The 12,613-nt window shown below is 45.7% G+C and overlaps 1 protein-coding gene across 5 annotated transcripts in view; it reads left to right on the plus strand.

The window, feature by feature from the left end:
• Positions 1 to 12,345, plus strand: part of rims4 (regulating synaptic membrane exocytosis 4) — a 70,404-nt gene extending 58,059 nt beyond the window's left edge. For all 5 annotated transcript variants that reach the window (XM_074670480.1, XM_074670491.1, XM_074670453.1 and 2 more), the window contains exon 6: positions 6,100 to 12,345. In XM_074670480.1, coding sequence (XP_074526581.1) covers positions 6,100 to 6,318 — 219 coding nt within the window. In that variant the 3' untranslated portion in view covers positions 6,319 to 12,345. The remainder of the gene's footprint in view (positions 1 to 6,099) is intronic.
• Positions 12,346 to 12,613: the final 268 nt, after the last annotated feature.

Consider the following 12,613-nt stretch of genomic DNA (forward strand, 5'->3'; position numbering starts at 1 on the left):
GGTCCAGGTCTAGGTCAAACGTTTGTGTTGTTAAAATGAAAAATTTCGGCTTCTGAGAAAAAGGTTGTTTCATACCACCTTAAGAGTCATTTTACCTCCTGAGTCTGAGGAAAGTCCAAGTCCAAGGTCTCAGCTCGTACCCAGGAAGAGGTTCTCATGGGTCTGTCAGGAGGCCGGTGACGCAGGGCCCTAGACGTCACGTTTAAAGTCCTCATCGTAGAAGAAGCTGCTTCAAACTGAAGGAGGTTGTTTAGGCCCCGTTAGTCCAGAGGTCTGAAGATCTGGGAGCAGCTGTAAAGACCCGTTTCCACCAAGTGGTCCAGTTTGGATTGGTCCGGTCTGGTACAGATTGGATCAGTAAAGCCTGATCCTGTTTGTGTTTCCACAGCCAACCGTGTCCTTCTTGGTAGGCGGGGTGTAAGCTGAACGCTGATAGCTATGTTAGCTACGTGTTAGCTACGTGTTAGCTACGTGTTAGCTACGTGTTAGCTACGTGTTAGCTACGTGTTAGCGTGACGTACTGACATGAACTGAACTGAACCTCTTGGTGGAAACAGGACTCAAAAGTTATCTGGTCTCTGTGACCAAGGCCGTACCCAGGACCAGATCTGTGTCCCACTGCCCCATCGAGAGTGGTCTGACTGCAACAAACAAACAAACAAACAAACAAACAAACAAACAAACAAACGAACAAACAAACAAACAACGTTTCAGTAAATAAAAAAAATAAACAACAAAAGTAGGACTTTACTTTTTCATGTCCTGCTCATTGTTTGGTTTACAAAGATTTTCCCGTTTAATCGCAGTAAAAACAGGGTTTAGAGAACAGTTCATGGGTCTGAGTCCACTGAAAGGGTTAATCAGTTAAAGGGACAGTACGCCGTATTAAAAAAGATGAACAGGAAGACGTTCGAACAGACTGTGAGTGCTGACAGACGTGACTGATCAGGAGGTCAAACTCTTTGACATTTACATCCAGATCCAGCTCCAGGGCCAGTCCACAGCTCCACTTTTCTTTTGTTTGAGTTTCTTTGGATCAGAAACGTCACAGAGGACGAGGAGGGAGGCTGATAACGTCCTGACCTCTGTCTGCGCTCCACTCAGAGCTCCTCTTCATTCATTTTCTCTCTGTCTTATCTCCTTCCTCAGCTCCTTCCTCTCCTAATCCCTGTCCTCCAGTCTCTGCTTCCTGCCACCTTTGCTCCTTAATTTGATCATTTTTCTGCTTTTCTCCCTGTAAACTTTCATTTCCCAGCTGGATTTTAGCTTTTTTTGCAGCATGAAACTCTGAACCTCTCCTCTCTGTCGTCCTTGTTGGAGTCAGGCGTCAACGCCGCGCAGCACGTCTCAGTGCAGCATGTCACTGTGCAGCACGTCACTGTGCAGCATGTCTCTGTGCAGCACGTCTCTGTGCAGCACGTCACTGTGCAGCATGTCTCTGTGCAGCACGTCACTGTGCAGCACGTCACTGTGCAGCATGTCTCTGTGCAGCACGTCACTGTGCAGCATGTCTCTGTGCAGCATGTCACTGTGCAGCACGTCACTGTGCAGCATGTCTCTGTGCAGCATGTCTCAGTGCAGCATGTCTCAGTGCAGCATGTCTCTGTGCAGCTCGTCTCTGTGCAGCATGTCTCTGTGCAGCATGTCACTGTGCAGCATGTCTCTGTGCAGCATGTCACTGTGCAGCACGTCACTGTGCAGCATGTCTCTGTGCAGCATGTCACTGTGCAGCACGTCACTGTGCAGCATGTCTCTGTGCAGCATGTCTCAGTGCAGCATGTCTCTGTGCAGCACGTCACTGTGCAGCATGTCACTGTGCAGCTCGTCTCTGTGCAGCAAGTCTCTGTGCAGCATGTCTCTGTGCAGCATGTCTCTGTGCAGCAGGTCTCTGTGCAACATGTCTCTGTGCAGCATGTCTCTGTGCAGCATGTCACTGTGCAGCATGTCTCTGTGCAGCATGTCTCAGTGCAGCACGTCTCAGTGCAGCATGTCTCTGTGCAGCTTGTCTCATGTTGACCTGTGCTGTGTTTGGTTCCTGCAGTAATCAGCAGGTGGAAACAGCAGCATGTTCAGAGTGCAGACCCGCCTCCTCTCTGCTCCTCTCGCCTCCTCTCTGCCCCTCGCCGCTCCTCGTCACTCCTCTCTGCTCCTCGCCGTGTAATCAGCCGCTGAACGCCTCCCTCTTAATTATCTGCTGTCTGTGCTGCTGTCCTCCCAGTTTCATCAAACTCATTCACACTGGATAATGAAAAACGCTGAAATCAGCAGCACTTTTTCAATCTGTCACTTCCTGATTTAGCAAAGCTCTGCTGAAGTTCATGCTGAGACTTTGCTCCAATCCTCCTTAGAATGAGGCTCAGCGTAAAAACAGCTCATTAAATCTGCTTTTTATATGAAGTCAACAACATTAAACATCTGACATCACACTGACCGAACCAACACAGAGTCCAACAGAGGAGAAAGCTTAAAGCTGTGATTATAAAAACAGATCCACATCAGTCTGTGAGCGCTGACGGTGTAGAGAGTGATCATCATCTCATCAAAATCATCTACATCAGTTTGATAAGTCAGAGAGGAAAGGAGACATCAGGAAGTGGATAAATCAGAGAGGAAAGGAGACATCAGGAAGTGGATAAATCAGAGAGGAAAGGAGACAACAGGAAGTGGATAAATCAGAGAGGAAAGGAGACAACAGGAAGTGGAATTAGTGTAGTGGTCATATACTGAACATCAGAAATCAACAAACCTGCCGACACCCCCGTTTTCTGCAGGAGTCTCTGTTTTTTAACCTTCTTTCCCAATTTGTAATTTCTTTGTCTTTTCTCCAGAATTTCAGTTGGTAAACAGATGGTCAAAGTCTAATGTTGGCAGGTTTGGATCAAGCTGCCTCAGCATTGAAAATAAGTCCCTATCAACAGTTTGGATTCAAGACTCTGAGAGGACGCCACGATCAGACACAGACAGATGTTCAATGGGAGTGGGAGAAAAATTCATGTTTCGTAGTATCTGGGTTTTTTTTTTTATTAATGATTTTAAATCGTGATTTTTTTTTTCTTCTTTTTTTTGTTAAAAAAAATCTTTTTTTTTTTTTCCTTTTTTTTGTCATTTAAATCATTTATTTTTGTCTTTGTTTGATGTTCAGATGTTCATTTTTTGTGAAAAAATGTCTCCTGATATAGTCTGTATACATCATCATTCAACTTTTTGCAAGGTCGGGTGTTAAAGACGCAAACTAAAACTAGCAAAGATCAGAAAATAGAAGAATTGAACTTTGAAACAAATCAGTACTCCAAAAATTGTAAAAAAAAACAAAACAAAAACAAACAAAAAAAAAGCAATCAACAGAAAAGCAAATCGTCCCAGCCTCACTGCTCATGGAGCTAACAGGAGGAATCTACGGTGGCCAGTAGGGGTCAGACGCTTTGCAAACACCACAACAAAAGTCAAAAGAGATCAGTGATCCTATCTGACAAAAACACGCTGTGAAAATTAATAAATCATGGATTTTTTTTTAACCTTCAGCTAGGATAAAAATAGCTACGATGCTAACGCTAAATATAAAACAGCTCCTTATGGCCAAACACAGAACTGCAGGTCGACGTGTGCAGAGGAATCTTCAGAGACGACAGGAAGCAGCTCCACCTCACACACACACACACACCAAACAAACACATTGGTATGCTGGCACACACACACACACACACACACACACACACACACACACACACAGAGCAGACCATCAGAGGAGTGGACACACACACTGACAGATATTGATTATTTTCCTGCAGCCTGACAAGATGTGGAGCTGTTTGAGATGAGCCCTGATGGTATCTGGGACGTCAGGAGACAGAGGACACACACACACACACACACACACACACACACACACACACACACACACACACACACACACACACACACACACACACACAGTCCTGCAGTCAGTGTGCAAAGCGCTCTAACAGTCAGACCTTTGAGACCTGCTGCTGAGGAACAGATCTCCAAACCACCTGGATGGATCAGAATAAGCCCCGCCCCTTTCACTGTACCTTATTGTTTACAGGTCAGTTTGGGTGTTTCCTGAGCTTTACCGGCCTCAGTCACTTAATCAGCAGAAATCCACTGAACTCTGTGATCAGACGTTCACTCCAACATTTAGAGAGTTTCAAAAAATTAAAGCCCTGAAATTTATCAGATCTGGAGATTTTTAAAACTTAGAGATGTTGAACGCTAACCTACAGGATCAGCTTGTTTCACATGATCCTCCTGCTGGACATTTACTAGAGGATGCCATGTTTCCTGTGATTTCTGACGCAAACATAAAACACACACGTTTCAGTCTTGGATCTGGCATTTCAAACGTCTCTTATTCGTCAAAAAGCCGAACTCTCCAGGCAGGATGTGTAACCTCTCTGTTTGTTCCTCCTTTCACCTCTCCTTCTCTCCTTCTCTCCTCTCCTTCTCTCCTCTCACCTCTCCTTCTCTCCTCTCACCTCTCCTTCTCTCCTTCTCTCCTCTCCTTCTCTCCTTCTCTCCTCTCCTTCTCTCCTTCTCTCCTCTCCTTCTCTCCTCTCACCTCTCCTTCTCTCCTCTCCTTCTCTCCTTCTCTCCTCTCCTTCTCTCCTCTCACCTCTCCTTCCCTCCTTCTCTCCTCTCCTTCTCTCCTTCTCTCATCTCCTTCTCTCCTTCTCTCCTCTCCTTCTCTCCTCTCACCTCTCCTTCTCTCCTCTCCTTCTCCCCTTCTCTCCTCTCCTTCTCTCCTCTCACCTCTCCTTCCCTCCTTCTCTCCTCTCCTTCTCTCCTTCTCTCCTCTCCTTCTCTCCTTCTCTCCTCTCCTTCTCTCCCTCTCACCTCTCCTTCCCTCCTTTCACCTCTCCTTCCCTCCTTTCACCTCTCCTTCTCTCCTCTCACCTCTCCTTCTCTCCTCTCCTTCTCTCCTTCTCTCCTCTCCTTCTCTCCTCTCACCTATCCTTCCCTCCTTCTCTCCTCTCCTTCTCTCCTTCTCTCCTTCTCTCCTCTCCTTCTCTCCTCTCCTTCTCTCCTTCTCTCCTCTCCTTCTCACCTCTCCTTCTCTCCTCTCACCTCTCCTTCCCTCCTTTCACCTCTCCTTCTCTCCTCTCCTTCTCTCCTCTCACCTCTCCTTCCCTCCTTTCACCTCTCCTTCTCTCCTCTCCTTCTCTCCTCTCACCTCTCCTTCCCTCCTTTCACCTCTCCTTCTCTCCTCTCACCTCTCCTTCTCTCCTCTCCTTCTCTCCTCTCACCTCTCCTTCTCTCCTCTCACCTCTCCTTCTCTCATCTCACCTCTCCTTCTCTCGTCTCACCTCTCCTTCTCTCCTCTCCTTCTCTCCTCTCACCTCTCCTTTCACCTCTCCTTCTCTCCTTCTCTCCTCTCCTTTTCACCTCTCCTTCTCTTTTTTCACCTCTCCTTCTCTCCTCTCACCTCTCCTTCTTTTCTTTCACCCTTCCTTCTCTTCTCTCACCTCTCCTTCTCTCCTCTCACCTCTCCTTCTCTCCTCTCCTTCTCACCTCTCCTTCTCTCCTCTCCTTCTCTCCTTCTCTCCTCTCCTTCTCTCCTCTCACCTCTCCTTCTCTCCTCTCACCTCTCCTTCTCTCCTCTCTCCTCTCCTTCTCTCCTCTCCTTCTCACCTCTCCTTCTCTCCTCTCCTGCTCTCCTTCTCTCCTCTCCTTCTCTCCTCTCACCTCTCCTCTCACCTCTCCTTCTCTCCTTCTCTCCTCTCACCTCTCCTCTCACCACTCCTTCTCTCCTCTCTCCTCTCCTTCTCTCCTCTCCTTCTCTCCTCTCCTTCTCTCCTCTCCTTCTCACCTCTCCTTCTCTCCTCTCCTTCTCTCCTCTCACCTCTCCTTCTCTCCTCTCACCTCTCCTTCTCTCCTCTCCTTCTCTCCTCTCCTTCTCTCCTCTCACCTCTCCTTCTCTCCTCTCCTTCTCTCCTCTCCTTCTCTCCTCTCCTTCTCTCCTCTCACCTCTCCTTCTCTCCTCTCCTTCTCTCCTCTCCTTCTCTCCTCTCCTTCTCTCCTCTCCTTCTCTCCTCTCCTTCTCTCCTCCCCTTCTCTCCTCTCACCTCTCCTCCTCTGTTCCAGGTCATCGTGTGGGGAAACTACGGCCGGATGGATCGTAAATGCTTCATGGGCGTGGCGCGGATCTTACTGGAGGAGCTGGACCTCAGCTCGATGGTGATTGGCTGGTACAAGCTCTTCCCTACCTCCTCCATGGTGGACCCAAAGATGGCGCCGCTCATCCGCCATTGTTCCCAGATGTCCCTGGAGAGCACCATCGGGCCGTGCTGTGAGAGATCGTAGACTCACGCTGAGTTTGTCCGTGTTTGTTTCTCTGACGCTTTTTCATAGAGGAAGTGACCTCGTTACTCGTCGGCAGCGTTTGGGAATCTACTCTTTTGATATTTGACTCTTTCTCCGGACTCGAGGGAAGCTCCTTTCTTTTCTTGTTGCCACCGCCGCCCTCGGACTCGCAGGGAAACTGGCTGTCTTCAGATCTCTGTGAGGAAAACAAAAACCGCCTAATGAGGATTCTTCAGAGGAGCGCTTGGCTGCCCACATCGATCCGGCCCACCGGGACCAGGATCCTCAGCCGGCCCACCGGGACCAGGATCCTCAGCCGGCCCAGCTTTGCTTCAGCTACGCGCCTTCTCAACAGTAGACTCTGACTGGTCCCAGGACTGTTCGTGGTCTCTCTGAGTCCTCATTAAGGGGTTTGGGTCTGTCCAGGAGTCCGGGGAGGAGGGGGTTCTGGTCTGAGTGGGTTCTGGTCTGAGCAGGTCTGTGCTCAGAGGTCTTTTTAGAGAAATGAAGCTCATTGTTGGACATTTTGGTTCCCTGAGCTCAGACTCAGTTTTCTGTCTCACCCATCGAGCTCGTTAGTGTCGGGTTCATTTCCTGCTCTCAGTCCGTCAGCACGGATGGAAACCCTCCTCCTCTTTCAGAAAGATCTAGACCCAAACCTGATCATGGGGATCCGGAATGCTGCTGGTTTTCCTGTGGACCGGTTTGTTGGAGTGCTGGTCGTCCCAGTAACCTGAATTTAACCATGTTTAACTTAAGACCTCAGCTCAGCGTGGACGTCAGGCCTCTGGAAACGACAGAGCGGTGATTGTTCAGAGTATGTTTCCTGTCAAAGTCTGAATTAAAGAAATCCTGCCTGTAAATTGATTTTAATTTCCTTTAATTTCTTTTAATCCCACTGGGATTAGGGGAACATCAGGTCCAGGTATTGGCAAAGGAAGACCTGGTTCCCTAAGGTCTTGTTTGATGGAAGAACCAGCAGATTCTGGGTCCCCAGGTCCTCTGTAGGGGGGCGTCTCAGTCCGCCCACAAACCAGAGGGAGTATGGTTAAAATCTCATCTTGCTGACGTCATTTCCCCTGGCTGTTTCTCACACAGGAATAAGAATTAATTATTCCAACTTTTATTAATTTGGAATGATTAATCCACCAAACAGATGGAGAGCAGATGAAATTCAGGAAAACAGGAGTTTTTATTTTTTTAACCGGAGACGGTTTGTTCATTCCTGCTGCAGCCGCTGAAAACTCATCCACTCATCTCTCCAAACTTCAGACTGATCGGGCTGAATACTGTTTCTGAAAACCTCCAGCTCTGATGAAACTCGTTGCACCAAAAAGGAACGTGATTTATTATAATTTGTTGCAGGTATGGCTCAGTTACGATGGCGGACAGACGCCAAACGCTCTGCGACGGCTCAAACAACAAACAGGTGTTAACAGCTGAGCTAACGTCAAACAGGCTGATCGTTCAGAAAGTAAACACACAAACACAAACAACCAGAAAACAAGTTCAGCCTTTAACAGAAGAGCTCCAGGCCTGTGGGGGGTGCTGTGTGGTACAGCAGAGAAAAAAAGGAGCCAACTTAGCATCTCTGTTGCTATATTTAGCAACCTTTCAGACCCCTGCTGCTCCTTTTTTCATTTTTTAAAGTGATTAGCAACAAACCTAGCGTCTTTGCTGGACTTTGGAGACTGATGTGAAAACTCTCATAGGCCCCGCCCCCATCCAAACCGTCCCAGATGGACACGTCCTCTCATCTGGTCTCTTTTGGGTCACTTCAGGTCCTGAGACCAGATACAGGAGGAGGGTTTGTATCATGACGAGCCGTTGCAGCGCGTTTGGCCCTTGTTGGCCACCGTACTTAATCCTCACACTGCTACACAGTGCACATCTACTCTTGTGTCGTTTCCAGATCCTTCTTAGTACATCAGAAATAAATCTCTGCGACCAAACTCTCCAGTTTCCAGAGAAGAATCCAGAAACTACCCGAGAAACAGCCAGGTGTGAATGTGTCTGAAATGTTGAAGAGTTTTGTTTTTATCTGCTCCATGTTTCTCCTGTCGTCCAGCTGATGGTCTGACGGTCTGACGGTCTGACGGTCTAACGGTCTGACGGTCTGAATGCAGACGCTGTGTCGCTCCTGTGTTGTAGCACTGACGTCTGACTTTGACCCAAACACGTTTCTGTCACGCGTCAGGATCGTAGCCCAGCTGACGACTCGCTGTAAATCCCAGTGTAACGGTAGTTTGGAGCTCAAACTGGTTTCCTGAGGCTCCTCCTCTTTTTTTAAAGCTTTGGCTAACAGTTGTCTAATAACAGTTTCTACTGTGCCAATTTCTACCAGCAAGTGTCTTCTCCTTCCTCTCCTTTGGTCTGCGCTAACGGCAGCGCTAACGGCAGCGCTAACGGCAGCGCTAACGGCAGCGCTAACGGCAGCGCTAACGGCAGCGCTAACGGCAGCGCTAACAGCAGCGCTAACAGCGTTTGGTCTAAATTACAGCCCTGATCCAGCGAGCCCCAGGTGATTAGCCCAGCTCACGAGGAAGGGAGGGAAGAAGGAAGGAAGGAAGGAAGGAAGGAAGGAAGGAAGGAAGGAAGCGCTGAGAGGTTTACCGTGAGGTTCAGAGTGTGTGTTTCTCTCCGTGGGCACTTCCTGTGTGTTTATGTGTAAATATTTCGATCGATCGTGTCTTTTGGAGTGAGCCAAAGTTAATCTATGATAGCAGATTAATGTTTAAACTCTGGGGGACGGGATTACGTCGCTAGTTACCGTAAGATTGTAGCATTAGCTGGTAGCATCCGCATGATTAACTAATAATCGATAGGCAGACGACATGATAAGACTTAGCATGAGCTGAAAGAGGAGAAATGATTTTATTTAATGAGGAAACGTCATATGTAGCAGCTTAATTCAGAGTTTAAGAAACTTTAACGTTGGGATTAAAATCGTTTGGTTTCAGTTTTCTTTCAGCTTTCTGTCGACTGAGCGATGTTTAAGTGGAGTAACTTTAAGCAAAACTTGCCTCTGTTTTGCTGGTAGCTGCGCTGCAGGGAAACTAACACTGATTCATTTCTAACAGAGCTGATTCATTCAGTGAAGCAATAACAGAAAACAGCCAGTCCTTCAGCGTGTCACTTCCTCGGTGAAAACCTCGGGAAATGACGATCTTCACCGGTGATTTTCTCTGCAGTCAGAGCTCACGCTGTCCAGCTCTCACCAATTTGAGTCAGAGAAGTGATATTTTATCAAGCATCATGCGTTTTTAAAATGAACAAAACGTTTAATTTCTTTAAATCTAAATAAAGCAGGTCTAAAACATCTGGTGTCCAGAGCAGAAATCACTGGTAGAGATTCGTCATTTTGTCCTGGGACACCCGAAGACTTCTCATAGCGTGTTGTCTCTCACTCAGACGTGAATGAAGTAAAAACTCTGATCTTTTCATAAAAAATCACAGACTGCCCGGTTTTTAAAAGTTGTATGAGTAAAGTTGTGCTCAGTAAACTTTATCTCGCTCAGTCTGAAGCTGATGGACTCCTCCCATCCCGACCCAGGAATGTGTTTCTCTCCGTGCTCTTTTTGTGCCAAACCTTCACAGAGGATGAGGGCTGACGTGGACCCATGACGGAGGAAAGTTTACACGCATGGCGTAACGTTTTCCAGGTTTAACCGCGGCTCTGAAGAGCTGATTCCATAGAGATCAGAAAGTGTGTGAAAAGTTTAGAATTGGTGAAGATGGCTCCAGCTGTAGATTTTAACATCGGAGGGGAACTTTTCCTCCATGAATGTGTCGATGAGTCGTTGCAGAAAGCGCGTTGACCTGATCGTCTCCATGGAGACAGATTAACGCCAACATGAGCGTTAATTAATGTCTGTTGATTGTCTATAAGAAAGTTGATTGTACAGTTTGTTCATCAGACTTTTTCTTGTTCAGTCTTTTTTTGTGACATTTTGTACGTCTGAAGGTGAACGCTCTGAACACTGTTAATGCTGTTAACGCTCGGAACGTTCTGAACACTATGTACGCTCTGAAATGTTCTGAACGCTCTGAACGCTCTGAACATTCGAAATGTTCTGAACGCTCTGAAGCTCTGAACACTGAATGTTCTGAACGCTCTGAAAGCTCTGAACATTCTGAACGCTCTGAACATTCTAAACACTCTGAACGCTCTGAACGCTCTGAACATCTGAACGTTCTGAACGCTCTGAACGTTCTGAACGCTCTGAAAGCTCTGAACGCTCTGAACGCTCTGAACATCTGAACGTTCTGAACGCTCTGAACGTTCTGAACGCTCTGAAAGCTCTGAACGCTCTGAACACTCTGAACGCTCTGAACGCTCTGAACGTTCTGAACGCTCTGAACGTTCTGAACGTTCTGAATGCTCTGAATGCTATGAACACTGAGCTGATAAACCTCTGTACATGTGTAGATGTTATATTTGACATGTTTAGCACCAAACAGTACGTGTTAGCATTGACCCATGTTTTGACTCCTGTGTCTGCCTCATGATGTTCATTCACCATCAGCTGTAAAGGAAGTAGAGGCCTTAAACACACAGATAAACATTATGTCAGGGCTATGGACTCAGAAATGTCACGTAAACTAACCCAAACGAAGCAAAAAAAAAAAAAACATTTTACAGTTTCACCTTTCCCACCCATCACTGAGCTAATCTGAGTTTCTGTTTGGAGATTATAATCTCTGAGTTTCTACGAGAGGTTTATGATACTTCAGTCCACAGATTGTGTTTTATCCACCTCTCTCTGAGTGGGCTGAACCAAACAAACCAAGCAAAAAAAGACATTTTAGCAGAGCAGATGTTAAATCCAGACTTCATTTCTGAGCCTAGAAAAAGAAACTAGCTTCTTTGTTTGATGTTTGACGCGTCTGAGGCAACGTCGTGGTTTAATCTGAGCAGAAACAGATGGAAAAGGTGAAGAAAGTTTTGTGATCAAGCTGTTGAAATGTAAGAGATTAGGGGCCAATCCCAATCCTGCCTCCTTGTGAGCGTGATGTTTAATGAAGTCTCAGTTTCCTGTGAGCTGAAGAGCTGCACAGTCCACGACACAAAGACAAACAGGGACCTTTGACAGATTCCCCATGGTCTGGATATTTTTTGATGTCAGCCATGTTTCGAACAGTTTGATGTTTTAAATCACTCATTATAACGATCAAGCTAACGCTAACGTTGCTATAGCAGCAGAGAAGACACAGTGGTTTTCATCTCTCTGTTTCTGCCTCCCCTGACCTCATGAATCAAACAGATGAGAATAAGATGAGTGAAGGTGAAAGTTTAAACTAAGCTCTATGTGTTTGGGCTGATCAGGACTTGATGGGTTGGAGGTTTATGTGTTGGTGGGCTGGCTTTGACTCACTGAATCCCCACCCCTCGAGTTAACTCTCAACAAAAACTTGAAAGTTTGAGTTTGCACCACTTTCATTTTTACAGTGTAGCAGGAAAGGAGCAGGGTCTCATTTCTTGGGGGCGTGTTGTCACATACGGGGGAAGACGAAGGAGACGATTGGGATTGGCCCTGAGTTTGGGGTCCTTTCATCCAGACTTCCTTTGAGGTTGACATTCTGCAAACCCAGTTCAGTGACTTGATGACGCCAAACCCAGACAAAAAAAACTATCCTTACATTTTTTCATGCATAAAAAAGAAAAAGCAGCTTTAGTTTAAAGACTTCCTGCAAAAGCCACATCCCAGAGAGACGTCTTCCTCCTACTGTCATTTAGCTTTTATCGCTGAATTCATTTATTCATTTTATTATTTTTTTATCTGAATTCATTTATTTTCTTTGTTTTTCCAAAAACCTGAAGTTGTTAACCTCTGTGTCAGTTATTTAAAGTTTACATGCTGATGCTTAATGCACCGCATGATGTTCTCAAATAATTGAAGTTTAATGAGGAAACATAAGGAACAGGTTTAAAACCCAAAAGGACAAAAACACTTTGTCCAAATAAAATAAAGAGGACAGAAGACATTAATCCTTTATTTCTTCTGTTTCTTTTCTTCACCCTCAAAGTGATACCTCACTTTATTATATTTATTATTATTATTATTATTATTATTTCAATGTTATTATTTATTTATTTATGTTTTTTTATTATTATTATTATTTTATAATTGTGAGGACCAAAAGCATTGAAAAGAAAAAGAAATAAGAAAACTAAAATTCCTTTAAAAAAAAAATTATATGACAATTATTCTCCTCCAATACTTATATTATATATAAATGTTTTTATGTAATAACTATTACATTTTACGCATTATTAATAGTTATAATAATAATA

This window comes from Halichoeres trimaculatus, unplaced genomic scaffold (genome assembly GCF_033239565.1).
Source record: "Halichoeres trimaculatus isolate MK-OKI-2021-1 unplaced genomic scaffold, fHalTri1.1 fHalTri1_scaffold_1, whole genome shotgun sequence".
NCBI lineage: Eukaryota > Metazoa > Chordata > Actinopteri > Labriformes > Labridae > Halichoeres > Halichoeres trimaculatus.